The sequence below is a fragment of the Notothenia rossii genome (genome assembly GCF_949606895.1).
Source record: "Notothenia rossii genome assembly, chromosome: 2".
Lineage (NCBI taxonomy): Eukaryota > Metazoa > Chordata > Actinopteri > Perciformes > Nototheniidae > Notothenia > Notothenia rossii.
Genome location: NC_136904.1, coordinates 90,839,222 through 90,855,297, shown reverse-complemented (window position 1 = coordinate 90,855,297; position 16,076 = coordinate 90,839,222). Strand labels below are relative to the sequence as shown.

The following is a 16,076-nucleotide window of genomic DNA, read 5'->3' as shown; positions in this document are numbered from 1 at the left end:
ATAAATGCACACACACACACACACACACACACACACACACACACACACACACACACACACACACACACACACACACACACACACACACACACACACACACACACACACACACTGACAGATGCCCAGCCTTGCTGCTTCAATGCAGTTTTTCTTAATGGCCTGCTGTCAGAGTGAGATTAATGGTCTCCATACCGCCACCATCAGCTTGCCTTTTCTGTCCACCTCTCAGAGCGGCCTCTCTCTGCGTCCTCTGAACAGCTCTCAGCGGGGGGGTGTTTGCGTGCAGCTCTTTACGGCGGCAAATCATCCAACTGAAAATTCCCACAGTGAGCCTGGATATGTTTGGGACCAAAACAAAAGTTCTCCTCTGAAAAATGTTGAACAGTCTTCCGGCAGATATAGCTGTATTTCACAGTGAGATACCTTAATGTCTGCGTTCAGGCTGCAGCTGGTACATCAGGAAGTTATTAGTTCTGAATTGAACAACTCCCCTGACTGACCACTTAGCAAGTAGCTCCAGGCTAAGCGTACTGTTGCAGTGGACCCAGAGAATATGACCTGACACCTCCTCAGAAATCCAACATTTACTGAGAAAACTCACCAGCCGTTTCCTTTTCTGCGTGCGTCAGTTTGTATTCCAGCTGCAGTGATGTGTGTGTGTGTGTGGTCAGCTTGTACTTCCCTACACTCTGAATCAGCAATATTTCAGTACATCTCTGTACACACACACACACACACACACACACACACACACACACACACACACACACACACACACACACACACACACACACACACACACACACACACACACACACACACACACTGACCCTGCCTCTCATGCCCCACTCGTTCTGAATGCACAGGACAGTTGGTTTCTCTCTTACTCATCAGTTTGAAGGGTCAGACTAAAGTCCTTTAGTCACTGTGTTTCTCCGATCTGAGGATCACACACCACAGTGACAGAGATGTTTCCACCAGGCATGTCCCTCTTGATTAATAGCCTGTGCCAGCTCCGCGTTGTATCTTGAAGAAAGGAATCCCTGAACAGTTTGGACAAGGACAATTTAGCGGGTTAGGAAATGTACCCAAAACAATATACCAACTTTGTTTCGCGTATCCGTGCACAGCGCTGCTCATAACAAGCTGTGCTAAGTCCAGATCTAACAGCGTCTTCATTAAATCGTAACATGAAACATTTTGCACATTGCATGAGACAAATATGGCGTCTTGGATCCTCATGCACTTTAAATCACACCTTCAAATCCAACTTTATTTATACAGCACTTTAAAACCTCCAGACCAAAGTGCTGTACAGAGAGATATATAAAATCACTCAGCTCACAAAACATAACATGAATACATTTAAAATAAAACTTACAAACACAAAACAAACCAGAATAAATGTAACAATTAAAAAACAGCCAAATAATAAAAACAAAAGACCACTGAAAGCAAATAAAAGCAACAATCTACTTGTTTACGAATGCTAAGGAGAAGAGGTGGTCCCCTTCACACCAAACAGGGACTATATTTTCATAATGCTTGAAATTGCTTTATTAAAAAACCATTTGCTAACGTGTGCTGACTGAAAGGCGTGCAGACACAACAACCTTTAGATAATACAAAGTTAAACCGAGCGAAAAGACCAGTGATGCTGGCTTCCTAATTAGAGGACCGAGAAATACAGTATTTGGCCGATGGTGAAGTTATGTAATGAAATTCACTCCCTTTTAAATTTTGGCACTCAAAATCTGGATCTGGGAGATACTTCATATTTTTAATTTAATAATGAGTTGAATCGGGAAACAGACTTTTTGAAGAAAAACATTTTTTTAAGAAAACATTGTCTTCTTCCATAACATAATGACAACACTATATAACACTTGACCTCCTATTGGCTAGCGCTGCAACACATTGTACGTGATAGGCTAAGGGGCGGGACATCTCTAAGCGTTTGACCAATCACAACAGAGCCAGCCAGCTAACCAATCAGAGCAGACTGGGCTCTGGTTTCAGACAGACGGTTAAAAGAGGTGCTGCAACACAGGCAGTTTGAGAACAATAAAGACCTTTTGAACATTAAAGCGTGGAGACATGTCCCAGGAGAGGAGCTAAATATCCATCCATCCATCCATCTTCTCCCGCTTATCCGTGGTCGGGTCGCGGAGGTAGCAGTTCCAGCAGAGAGCCCCAAACTTTCTTTTCCCTGGCCACATCAACCAGCTCTGACTGGGGGATCCCAAGGCGCTCCCAGGCCAGAGAAGAGATATAATCCCTCCATCTGGTTCTAGGTCTACCCCTTGGTCTCTTCCCAGCTGGACGTGCCTGGAACACCTCCCTAGGGAGGCGCCCAGGTGGCATCCTAACTAGGTGCCCGAACCACCTCAACTGGCTCCTTTCGACGCGAAGGAGGAGCGGTTCAACTCCGAGTCCCTCCCGGATGACCGAACTTCTCACCTTATCCCTAAGGGAGACACCAGCCACCCTGCGGAGAAAACCCATCTCGGCCGCTTGTACCCGCGATCTCGTTCTTTCGGTCATGACCCATCCTTCATGACCATAGGTGAGGGTAGGAACGAAAATGGCCCGGTAGACAGAGAGCTTTGCCTTTTGGCTCAGCTCCCTTTTCGTCACAACGGTGCGGTAAAGAGACTGCAGTACCGCTCCCGCTGCTCCGATTCTCCGACCCATCTCACGCTCCATTGTTCCCTCACTCGAGAACAAGACCCCGAGATACTTGAACTCCTTCACTTGGGGTAAGGACTCATTCCCTACTTGGAGTGGACAGTCCATCGGTTTCCTGCTGAGAACCATGGCCTCAGATTTGGAGGTGCTGATCCTCATCCCAGCCGCTTCACACTCGGTTGCGAACCGATCCAGTGAGTGCTGAAGGTCGCAGACCGATGAAGCCATCAGAACCACATCATCTGCAAAAAGCAGTGGTGCAATCCTTAGTCCACCGAACTGCAGACCCCCTCCCCCACGACTACGCCTCGAAATCCGATCCATGTATATTACAAACAGGATTGGTGACAAAGCGCAGCCCTGGCGGAGGCCAACCCTCACCTGAAATGGGTCCGACTTACTGCCGAGGACCCGGACACAGCTCTCGCTTTGGGAGTACAGAGATTGGATGGCCCTGAGTAGAGACCCCCTCACCCCATACTCCCGCAGCACCTCCCACAGTGACTCCCTTGGAACCCGGTCATATGCCTTCTCCAAGTCTACAAAACACATGTAGACTGGATAAGCATACTCCCAGGCACCCTCCAGGATCCTTGCGAGAGTAAAAAGCTGATCCGTCGTTCCACGACCAGGACGGAATCCGCATTGTTCCTCCTCAATCTGAGGTTCGACAATCGGCCTGACCCTCCTTTCGAGTACCTTAGAGTAAACTTTCCCGGGGAGGCTGAGTAGTGTGATGCCTCGGTAATTGGCACACACCCTCTGATCCCCCTTTTTGAAAAGGGGAACCACCACTCCGGTCTGCCACTCCTTCGGTACTGTTTCCGACTTCCACGCAACGTTGATGAGACGTGTCAACCATGACAGTCCCTCAACACCCAGAGCCTTCAGCATTTCTGGGCGGATCTCATCCACCCCCGGGGCTTTGCCACTGTGAAGTTGTTTGACGACCTCAGTGACCTCCCCCCGGGAGATTGGTGTCGATCCCCCTTCATACTCCAGCTCTGCCTCTAACATAGAGGGCGGAGTTGTCGGGTTCAGGAGTTCCTCAAAGTGCTCCTTCCAACGCCCTAACACTCCATCAGTTGAGGTCAACAACGTCCCATCCTTACTGTACACAGCTTGGATGGTTCCCTGCTTCCCCCTCCTGAGGTGTCGGACAGTTTTCCAGAAAATATGAACCTAACATTTATTTTTCATTTCCTCGCTCCTCGGGCTCGGTGTCACCGGAAGTTGATTTGTCTGCGCCATCTTGAGTAGCGTCCCAGTGGCCTTATTTGTGCCGGAGGATTGAAGAGCGATAATCGAGGAACTACCAGACCATCCTCTGGTGAAATCCTCAGACACTCGCCCCGCCCCCTTACTGTTTATCGCTCACTGATTGGACGATGCAGCGCATGCACTGATCCGGCTGCTGTCAGACGATCAAACGGACGTCGCTTCACGTGACGCTCCGGAGGAAAGGACGTCCCATTGCTCTTAAAACTCATTTCCCTGCTTCTCGTGGTTTCCTTGCGTCTCTCCATGCTTCCCTGGGGGGAGGGACTAGACGCAGGGAAACGACGCAAGTGAGGGACGCAAGGAATCCATTTAACCAAAGTGAGATTCAGCCCCAGTCTCCGTCGTTATACCTCTAACAGTTTCACTCAGAAACCCCCCCCCCCTTATGCCTGAGAGTGAATCATGTAGGAAGTAATCAGACATGACGGAGCTCTCCTGGTAAACATGAGAGACCCTTGTCATCTCCTTTATGGTTTCACCCTCAGCATGTCAGAAGTAACCCCACTGACAAATCTGCCAAACGCCAGAGAGTAACAGCGGTTAGACGCTTTGATTCAACCGGACGGATCCGGGACGTAATGCTGTGCAAAGATTGCGTCATCTTTGCAGCTTTGGTTTTAGAGAAATAATTTCTTCAGGGATACAGTTATTTCTTTGTCTGCAAGATTGAGAGGTAGTTCCTTTATCTGTCTAGGAAGCTGATATCGGCGTATAATCAATAATTTATTTGTATTAATGAATAGGTTTCAGAAAATATATGTTTTGAGGCGTTGTCATTTATTTATGATCCAGATTTTTCTTATTTTTTAGGTATTTTTATAAATGGATAATACTTCCTGTTTGAAATGTGAAATTATTTTGTTTTGTTTTATATTTACCTTTATTGATAGCAAACTGTAGGATATCTTCCTTCCAATATTCCAACATTTTAATAACAAGATTTGAGGGATTTTTACCAGACAATGTGTAGTTTTGATTTTTTTTTAAAGACATATCTGTTAAATATCTGCTATCAGTTTTATAAATCCGTCATAGTTTGGGCTCTCATGTGTGTTTTGCTTCCTTCAGGGTGTGGACACTGCAAGAAGATGAAGCCAGAGTATGATGAAGCTGCTGAAATACTCAACAAGGCTGCAGACGTGAGTGTCCTAACCTTCCTTTACGTGCAGCATGCTTACAGGCCTGTGTGTTTCCATATATCGCACTCTGCTGCACACACAGATCTATGTGGACGTAGCAGCGCCTCATTAACACTTCCTAACAATCCCTCCCTCCTGAAGGCTTTTTGGCCGCCATGCTGGTCGCTGAGTCCTGCAGCCCGCCTCTCGATGTGTTTCTGATTAGTCGGGTGTGTTCCTCCTCTCCGCCATTCTGTCCTCTGTGGTAATGCAACACTCCCCAGCCAGGGGCAGGGCCTATAAACCTCCAATTATCTCATCCGTGAGCGTCTCCCCGGCCCGATGCCTGGACCTTCTCCTCGTGGCTCTCTGCCCAGTGCTGGAGGTCAATGGGAAAAGCCTGGCCGTTATCTAATATTGATGATCTGGAGCCTCTTTCTCCCGCAGCCCTCTAGACCCAGCATGTCATTTATTTCTCACCCTCCTTCCTTCTCTGCCCGTCTTACTAATGCAGTGCTCTTACGTTATAAATACACGACCAGCGTGTGCTCATTAGTAGAGGTTGAACTTGGGATTGTTCTCTGGAAGTTTAAATTGCTCGTTGTCATGTAACAGTTCAGCGTAAGGGACTGTCATTTTCAGCTATTACGTTATACTCCAGTACGACTCCAGTACGACTCAGATGTCGCACTTTTCCTCGTATGGGATGTTTTGGTGTTGTTGTGTTTCTTTCCGTTAACTGTCAAGTGGGAACTAAGTATTTTTTTTTAGAGATGTCCCGATCCGATCACTTGATCGGGGATCGGAGCCGATCACGTGATTTTCAAAAGATCGGAATCGGGAGAAAAAAATCGGGGATCGGGAATTTTTTAATTTTTTAATTTTATATATAAAATATATTTTTAAGGTTACAAAACAAAAATGACCATGTTCAAGTCTTAAAGTCATCCTGAGGCCTTAGTTTAGGTTTAAAATTACACAACATCATGTATGTGTTGCTTCTTTGGGGCTTGTTTTCATAGACCTGGTTGCTTATTTCTCTCAAATCAGGCAACAGAGTGGGCGCAGTGTCTAATTGTAGCAGTAAGCTAACGAGAGGCTACGTTCAGCTGGGGAGTCGGGACAGAGAAAACGTCAGGAGTTTGGAAGTATTATAAAATTGAAAGCGAAGGCAGTGTAACAGCCAGATGCAATGTTTGCAAGGCGGAGGTTCCGCGTGGTGGAAAGAACAGAGCTACGTTCAACACGACCAATCTAATACGCCACCTGAGAAACAAACACCAACAACAACACGATAAGTACACAGCGGCCACTCAGGTAACGACACTTTCAGAGACTTTAAAAAGGAAAGAAAAACTGCCCCAGAACAGTGAAAAGGCCAAAAAAATAACAGCCAAGATAGCTGAATTCATCGCGTTGGATGAGCAGCCGTTATCTGTTACCTTTTTTTTTCTCTTAATGCATTGCATAAAGATTGGATCGGGAAAAATCGGTATCGGCAGATTGTCAAAATCAAATGATCGGAATCGGATCGGGAGCAAAAAATGGTGATCGGGACATCCCTAATTTTTTTGGGACGTTTTGGTGTTTCTCTTATTTTCCTAAGATAGTGTTATGATTGGCTGTGAATAAGAAAGTATGAAGGACAGACCATCTATTTCTATTCATTTATTTTGAGAAAGGTGCAGGTAATATAAGATTATTTTCTTCTCCCTGCTCCTTTTCGGGTCCGGTGTGTTTTATAGAGACATTTTTTGTAAATAAGTTATACATGGAGTGGAGCCTCTTTCACCCTGAGCCCTCAAGACCCAGCATGTCATTTATTTCTCCCCTCCTTTCCTTCTCTGCCGGTCTTACTAATGCAGCGCTATTACGTTATATATACACAACCAGTGTGTGCTCATTAGCAGAGGTTGAACTTGGGATTGTTCTCTGGAAGTTTAAATTGCTCGGTGTCATGTAACAGTTCAGCGTAAAGGACTGTCATTGGTCTAATTAGGCGCCATAGTCATTATATCACCCCCTATCCTCTGTTGTCTTTCCTCCACAGAGTCCGGGTGTGTTGGCAGCGGTGGACACCACCGTGCACAAAGCTGTAGGAGAGCGCTTCAAGATCTCCGGCTTCCCGACCGTTAAGTATTTCGTGAAAGGTGAAGAAAAGTACACGCTGCCACACCTGCGGAACAAAGACAAGATCATCGAGTTCATGCACAAGTGAGTCACCACTTAAAAAGGACATACTATGCTCATCTTCAGGTTCATATCTGTATGTAGACTCTCTACTTTAAAGAGTCCTCTCCTGCTGATGTTCAGGTGTATATCAGTATGTAGTGTCTCTACTTTAAAGAATCCTATCCTGCTGATGTTCGGGTGTATATCAGTATGTAGTGTCTCTACTTTAAAGAGTCCTCTCCCGCTGATGTTCAGGTGTATATCAGTATGTAGTGTCTCTGCTTTAAAGAGTCCTCTCCTGCTGATGTTCAGGTGTGTATCAGTATGTAGTGTCTCTACTTTAATGAGTCCTCTCCTGCTGATGTTCGGGTGTGTATCAGTATGTAGTGTCTCTACTTTAAAGAGTCCTCTCCTGCTGATGTTCAGGTGTGTATCAGTATGTAGTGTCTCTACTTTAAAGAGTCCTCTCCTGCTGATGTTCAGGTGTATATCAGTATGTAGTGTCTCTGCTTTAAAGAGTCCTCTCCTGCTGATGTTCAGGTGTGTATCAGTATGTAGAGTCTCTACTTTAAAGAGTCCTCTCCTGCTGATGTTCAGGTGTATATCAGTATCTAGTCCCTCTACTTTAAAGAGTCCTATCCTGCTGATGTTCGGGTGTATATCATTATGTAGTGTCTCTACTTTAAAGAGTCCTCTCCTGCTGATGCTCAGGTGTATATCAGTATGTAGTGTCTACTTTAAAGAGTCCTCCCCTGCTGATGTTCAGGTGTATATCAGTATCTAGTCCCTCTACTTTAAAGAGTCCTATCCTGCTGATGTTCGGGTGTATATCAGTATGTAGTGTCTCTACTTTAAAGAGTCCTCTCCTGCTGATGCTCAGGTGTATATCAGTATGTAGTGTCTCTACTTTAAAGAGTCCTCTCCTGCTGATGTTCAGGTGTCTATCAGTATGTAGTGTCTCTACTTTAAAGAGTCCTCTCCTGCTGATGTTCAGGTGTATATCAGTATGTAGTGTCTCTACTTTAAAGAGTCCTCTCCTGCTGATGTTCAGGTGTATATCAGTATGTAGTGTCTCTACTTTAAAGAGTCCTCTCCTGCTGATGTTCAGGTGTATATCAGTATGTAGTGTCTCTACTTTAAAGAGTCCTCTCCTGCTGATGTTCAGGTGTATATCAGTATGTAGTGTCTCTACTTTAAAGAGTCCTCTCCTGCTGATGTTCAGGTGTATATCAGTATGTAGTGTCTCTACTTTAAAGAGTCCTCTCCTGCTGATGTTCAGGTGTATATCAGTATGTAGTGTATCTACTTTAAAGAGTCCTCTCCTGCTGATGTTCAGGTGTATATCAGTATGTAGTGTCTCTACTTTAAAGAGTCCTCTCCTGCTGATGTTCAGGTGTATATCAGTATGTAGTGTCTCTACTTTAAAGAGTCCTCTCCTGCTGATGTGCAGGTGTATATCAGTATGTAGTGTCTCTACTTTAAAGAGTCCTCTCCTGCTGATGTGCAGGTGTATATCAGTATGTAGTGTCTCTACTTTAAAGAGTCCTCTCCTGCTGATGTTCAGGTGTATATCAGTATGTAGTGTCTCTACTTTAAAGAGTCCTCTCCTGCTGATGTTCAGGTGTATATCAGTATGTAGTGTCTCTACTTTAAAGAGTCCTCTCCTGCTGATGTTCAGGTTTATATCAGTATGTACTGTCTCTACTTTAAAGAGTCCTCTCCTGCTGATGTTCAGGTGTATATCAGTATGTAGTGTCTCTACTTTAAAGAGTCCTCTCCTGCTGATGTTCAGGTGTATATCAGTATGTAGTGTCTCTGCTTTAAAGAGTCCTCTCCTGCTGATGTTCAGGTGTATATCAGTATGTAGTGTCTCTACTTTAAAGAATCCTCTCCTGCTGATGTTCAGGTGTATATAAGTATGTAGTGTCTCTACTTTAAAGAGTCCTCTCCTGCTGATGTTCAGGTGTATATCAGTATGTAGTGTCTCTACTTGAAAGAGTCCTCTCCTGCTGATGTTCAGGTGTATATCAGTATGTAGTGTCTCTACTTTAAAGAGTCCTCTCCTGCTGATGTTCAGGTGTATATCAGTATGTAGTGTCTCTACTTTAAAGAGTCCTCTCCTGCTGATGTTCAGGTGTATATCAGTATGTAGTGTCTCTACTTGAAAGAGTCCTCTCCTGCTGATGTTCATGTGTATATCAGTATGTAGTGTCTCTACTTGAAAGAGTCCTCTCCTGCTGATGTTCAGGTGTATATCAGTATGTAGTGTCTCTACTTTAAAGAGTCCTCTCCTGCTGATGTTCAGGTGTATATCAGTATGTAGTGTCTCTACTTTAAAGAGTCCTCTCCTGCTGATGTTCAGGTGTATATCAGTATGTAGTGTCTCTACTTTAAAGAGTCCTCTCCTGCTGATGTTCAGGTGTATATCAGTATGTAGTGTCTCTACTTTAAAGAGTCCTCTCCTGCTGATGTTCAGGTGTATATCAGTATGTAGTGTATCTACTTTAAAGAGTCCTCTCCTGCTGATGTTCAGGTGTATATCAGTATGTAGTGTCTCTACTTTAAAGAGTCCTCTCCTGCTGATGTTCAGGTGTATATCAGTATGTAGTGTCTCTACTTTAAAGAGTCCTCTCCTGCTGATGTGCAGGTGTATATCAGTATGTAGTGTCTCTACTTTAAAGAGTCCTCTCCTGCTGATGTGCAGGTGTATATCAGTATGTAGTGTCTCTACTTTAAAGAGTCCTCTCCTGCTGATGTTCAGGTGTATATCAGTATGTAGTGTCTCTACTTTAAAGAGTCCTCTCCTGCTGATGTTCAGGTGTATATCAGTATGTAGTGTCTCTACTTTAAAGAGTCCTCTCCTGCTGATGTTCAGGTTTATATCAGTATGTACTGTCTCTACTTTAAAGAGTCCTCTCCTGCTGATGTTCAGGTGTATATCAGTATGTAGTGTCTCTACTTTAAAGAGTCCTCTCCTGCTGATGTTCAGGTGTATATCAGTATGTAGTGTCTCTGCTTTAAAGAGTCCTCTCCTGCTGATGTTCAGGTGTATATCAGTATGTAGTGTCTCTACTTTAAAGAATCCTCTCCTGCTGATGTTCAGGTGTATATAAGTATGTAGTGTCTCTACTTTAAAGAGTCCTCTCCTGCTGATGTTCAGGTGTATATCAGTATGTAGTGTCTCTACTTGAAAGAGTCCTCTCCTGCTGATGTTCAGGTGTATATCAGTATGTAGTGTCTCTACTTTAAAGAGTCCTCTCCTGCTGATGTTCAGGTGTATATCAGTATGTAGTGTCTCTACTTTAAAGAGTCCTCTCCTGCTGATGTTCAGGTGTATATCAGTATGTAGTGTCTCTACTTGAAAGAGTCCTCTCCTGCTGATGTTCATGTGTATATCAGTATGTAGTGTCTCTACTTGAAAGAGTCCTCTCCTGCTGATGTTCAGGTGTATATCAGTATGTAGTGTCTCTACTTTAAAGAGTCCTCTCCTGCTGATGTTCAGGTGTATATCAGTATGTAGTGTCTCTACTTTAAAGAGTCCTCTCCTGCTGATGTTCAGGTGTATATCAGTATGTAGTGTCTCTACTTGGAAGAGTCCTCTCCTGCTGATGTTCAGGTGTATATCAATATGTAGTGTCTCTACTTTAAAGAGTCCTCTCCTGCTGATGTTCAGGTGTATATCAATATGTAGTGTCTCTACTTGAAAGAGTCCTCTCCTGCTGATGTTCATGTGTATATCAGTATGTAGTGTCTCTACTTGAAAGAGTCCTCTCCTGCTGATGTTCAGGTGTATATCAGTATGTAGTGTCTCTACTTTAAAGAGTCCTCTCCTGCTGATGTTCAGGTGTATATCAGTATGTAGTGTCTCCACTTGAAAGAGTCCTCTCCTGCTGATGTTCAGGTGTATATCAGTATGTAGTGTCTCTACTTTAAAGAGTCCTCTCCTGCTGATGTTCAGGTGTATATCAGTATGTAGTGTCTCTACTTTAAAGAGTCCTCTCCTGCTGATGTTCAGGTGTATATCAGTATGTAGTGTCTCTACTTTAAAGAGTCCTCTCCTGCTGATGTTCAGGTGTATATCAATATGTAGTGTCTCTACTTGAAAGAGTCCTTTCCTGCTGATGTTCATGTGTATATCAGTATGTAGTGTCTCTACTTGAAAGAGTCCTCTCCTGCTGATGTTCAGGTGTATATCAGTATGTAGTGTCTCTACTTTAAAGAGTCCTCTCCTGCTGATGTTCAGGTGTATATCAGTATGTAGTGTCTCTACTTTAAAGAGTCCTCTCCTGCTGATGTTCAGGTGTATATCAATATGTAGTGTCTCTACTTGAAAGAGTCCTCTCCTGCTGATGTTCATGTGTATATCAGTATGTAGTGTCTCTACTTGAAAGAGTCCTCTCCTGCTGATGTTCAGGTGTATATCAGTATGTAGTGTCTCTACTTTAAAGAGTCCTCTCCTGCTGATGTTCAGGTGTATATCAGTATCTAGTCCCTCTACTTTAAAGAGTCCTCTCCTGCTGATGTTCAGGTGTATATCAGTATGTAGTGTCTCTACTTGAAAGAGTCCTCTCCTGCTGATGTTCAGGTGTATATCAGTATGTAGTGTCTCTACTTTAAAGAGTCCTCTCCTGCTAATGTTCAGGTGTATATCAGTATGTAGTGTCTCTACTTTAAAGAGTCCTCTCCTGCTGATGATCAGGTGCATATCAGTATGTAGTGTCTCTACTTTAAAGAGTCCTCTCCTGCTAATGTTCAGGTGTATATCAGTATGTAGTGTCTCTACTTTAAAGAGTCCTCTCCTGCTGATGTTCAGGTGTATATCAGTATGTAGTGTCTCTACATGTCTCCATGCTTTAATGTTCAAAAAGCTCTTTATTTTTCTCATACTGCCTGTGCTGCAGCACCTCATTTCACCCTCTGTCTGAAACCAGAGTCTGCTCTGATTGGTTAGCTGGCTGGCTCTGTTGTGATTGGTCCACTGCTTAGAGATGTCCCGCCCCTTAGCCTATCATGTACAATGTATGTGAAGGAGTATGTGTGTTAAGTAAGGGATAATGTGCAGCGAGGCGGTCATTATGGGGAACGGAATACCCGACAGGCTGATCAGGAGCCCGACGCGATGCGGAGGGATCTTGATCAGCATGAAGGGTGTTCCCCATAACGACCAAGCCGCTGCACATTGTCCCGCTTATTGAACGGCCTCATTCTCAACAAAGTAACGATATGACTCCCAATATTAATTGAAATGCTTTTATTGATTTAAAAAATAGTAGGCTATTATTTATTTAAATTGACATGCATCCGCTAAGAAAAATAGTCCGTTGTTACCGTTTGAACTACGTAGCAACGGCAGGAACTGCTTCGATGGCGTTTTTGAGAAGCTTTTTGATTACAGATTTGAAAACATCGTTGCTTGCTTTAAAAGTAGTACAATTCATTATGTCAAACCTTGGAAAGTATCTAGATATCCCTGCCCTAATGCCAAAGTAACGGGCAACTGAATATGTTTTGCCGTTTGATGTCTATGTCTGGACCGTTGCGTAAAAAGGAGGGTTTCTGCCCCGTTACTTCTCCGCTGTTTTCTTGTCCCAGGTCGAACAGTTTGCTTTTCAGCCAAACTGCATACAGTTCAATCGACCGGCCTTCTTTGTGCAGATGTGAACGTTCTTAACAACGGTCAATAAATCCTTGACAGCGGTCTGTCTGTACTGGATTAACAACGTGTCACGTGTTCTGAATTGACCAATCAGAATCGAGTATTTAACTAAGCCATGTAATAAGAATGAGATAATCTTGCAGCCTTCATACTCACACAGTAAAACATCTCTTCACATTTGGAACTTACGTCACATGTTATCTTACTCTAAGTTTCCTTTAAGCTATACTTGTAGGATTTAACATTTCTCAGGAGGAAACACACTCCTGGCAAGAAGACAGACAGTCATGGTAAAAAAGCACTATGAACTAAATCATGACATCCTAGGGAACGCTCTACACTTTTGAGCTCTGCAAACTGCTGCAAAACTAAAAGTTATGGACACTCCTTTGCGGTGGATTGCAGTCCAAGAACACCCATAAACATTCATTCAACTTCCCATGATTCCTGTGACACATTGACCCGTGTTACAAAGAATTTCTTTCCCGCCTGAAACACTTAAACCCCGTCTCCCTGCGCACGATAAGTGATATTGCCGTGAGCCACACTTTGGCATCAGACCCAGACTCAAACTCCACGACATCGCAGTCATTTTAGGCTTTAGCTGCTTCCTCTCACAGTAATACATTAATCCTGGCAAAGAGTCACTGTGAAACATTATAGTCCTGCGATGACATCAGTCCAGCTGCTAAAGACACCATTAAGTGTGCAAGCAGAGGTCAACAGACATTAAGTCATTGAGTGTTTTAATATATTCTTCGTATTCGTAGGGGTAATACTGTATGCAAACTACATTTAGCTTTCACCATACTTGCAATGCATGTGAAGCAGTGTCTTGCCCTCACATAATCATGACTGTTTTGTGTCCTCAGCCCCCAGGCGCCTCCTCCACCTGAGCAGTCTTGGGAGGACAAGCCCTCCAGCGTCAGCCATCTTGGATTAGAGGATTTCCGAGAGGCGCTGAAGAAGAAGAAGCACGCTCTGGTCATGTTCTACGCTCCATGTAAGAGCGTACACTAATAATACACCTCCTAACAATTCTTTAGTTTCCACCTTTCACATACGGTTAAAGGTCCCCTATCATACTGTTTGTCATCAATATATTACAGGTCTCAGATATATACAGAGCCTGTCTCTGATTGGCTGAAACACCAAACAGATCATTGCAGCATTACCCATGATCCCCTCTGTTTCAGCCCTGTTTCCAAAGTGCTGATTCTCTGTCTGTTACTTTAGATGAAAATAAGGAGCCCCTCCCCACGCCCCTCTGAGAGAGATTTGGTTAAAAAGAACACAATGGTGCTCTAGGAGGAGATTCAGGTGATAAGGTGGGGGGGGGGCGGTTACCTTGGTTGCTGATTGGCTAATGGTTACTCAAGCCAAAACATCGTTATGACATCATAAAGTGGCCAAAATCTGATCAGCTCATTTTCAGACAGGTTTCTATAGAAATGGATCAAAAAGAGAGAGAATCTTTGTTCCTGAAACTTTCAGAGTCTCTTTCCACAGAGGGGACACATGTTGATGTAGAAGAGACATGAAGAAGAGGGGACACATGTTGATGTAGAAGAGACATGGAGAACAGGGGACACATGTTGATGTAGAAGAGACATGAAGAAGAGGGGACACATGTTGATGTGGAAGAGACATGGAGAACAGGGGACACATGTTGATGTAGAAGAGACATGAAGAAGAGGGGACACATGTTGATGTAGAGGAGACATGGAGAAGAGGGGACACATGTTGATGTAGAAGAGACATGGAGAACAGGGGACACATGTTGATGTAGAAGAGACATGAAGAAGAGGGGACACATGTTGATGTGGAAGAGACATGAAGAAGAGGGGACACATGTTGATATAGAAGAGACATGAAGAAGAGGGGACACATGTTGATGTAGAGGAGACATGGAGAAGAGGGGACACATGTTGATGTAGAAGAGACATGGAGAAGAGGGGACACATGTTGATATAGAAGAGACATGAAGAAGAGGGGACACATGTTGATGTAGAGGAGACATGGAGAAGAGGGGACACATGTTGATGTAGAAGAGACATGGAGAAGAGGGGACACATGTTGATGTAGAAGAGACATGAAGAAGAGGGGACACATGTTGATGTAGAAGAGACATGGAGAAGAGGGGACACATGTTGATGTAGAAGAGACATGGAGAAGAGGGGACACATGTTGATGTAGAAGAGACATGAAGAAGAGGGGACACATGTTGATGTAGAAGAGACATGAAGAAGAGGGGACACATGTTGATGTAGAAGAGACATGAAGAAGAGGGGACACATGTTGATGTAGAAGAGACATGAAGAAGAAGGGACACATGTTGATGTAGAAGAGACATGAAGAAGAGGGGACACATGTTGATGTAGAAGAGACATGAAGAAGAGGGGGACACATGTTGATGTAGAAGAGACATGAAGAAGAGGGGACACATGTTGATGTAGAGGAGACATGGAGAAGAGGGGACACATGTTGATGTAGAAGAGACATGGAGAAGAGGGGACACATGTTGATATAGAAGAGACATGAAGAAGAGGGGACACATGTTGATGTAGAGGAGACATGGAGAAGAGGGGACACATGTTGATGTAGAAGAGACATGGAGAAGAGGGGACACATGTTGATGTAGAAGAGACATGAAGAAGAGGGGACACATGTTGATGTAGAAGAGACATGGAGAAGAGGGGACACATGTTGATGTAGAAGAGACATGGAGAAGAGGGGACACATGTTGATGTAGAAGAGACATGAAGAAGAGGGGACACATGTTGATGTAGAAGAGACATGAAGAAGAGGGGACACATGTTGATGTAGAAGAGACATGAAGAAGAGGGGACACATGTTGATGTAGAAGAGACATGAAGAAGAAGGGACACATGTTGATGTAGAAGAGACATGAAGAAGAGGGGACACATGTTGATGTAGAAGAGACATGAAGAAGAGGGGGACACATGTTGATGTAGAAGAGACATGGAGAAGAGGGGACACATGTTGATGTAGAAGAGACATGAAGAAGAGGGGACACATGTTGATGTAGAAGAGACATGAAGAAGAGGGGACACATGTTGATGTAGAAGAGACATGAAGAAGAGGGGGACACATGTTGATGTAGAAGAGACATGAAGAAGAGGGGACACATGTTGATGTAG

At 44.1% G+C, this 16,076-nt stretch overlaps 2 protein-coding genes across 4 annotated transcripts in view; one reads left to right on the top strand and one right to left on the bottom strand.

The window, feature by feature from the left end:
* The window catches only part of LOC307029753 (adenylate cyclase type 5-like), a gene marked incomplete at its 3' end in the record, with an annotated part of 223,850 nt that overhangs the window by 160,166 nt on the left and 47,608 nt on the right, over positions 1 to 16,076 (bottom strand). The gene's annotated exons all lie outside the window — the stretch shown is intronic.
* pdia5 (protein disulfide isomerase family A, member 5) overlaps positions 1 to 16,076 on the top strand; it is a 95,189-nt gene that overhangs the window by 58,120 nt on the left and 20,993 nt on the right. For all 3 annotated transcript variants that reach the window (XR_013805575.1, XM_079666472.1, XM_079666471.1), the window contains exons 12-14: positions 5,038 to 5,108; positions 7,138 to 7,301; positions 13,788 to 13,918. Coding sequence is in view for 2 of the 3 variants with exons in the window: in XM_079666472.1 (XP_079522598.1) it covers positions 5,038 to 5,108; positions 7,138 to 7,301; positions 13,788 to 13,918 (366 nt within the window). In the remaining variant the exon portion in view is untranslated. The remainder of the gene's footprint in view (positions 1 to 5,037; positions 5,109 to 7,137; positions 7,302 to 13,787; positions 13,919 to 16,076) is intronic.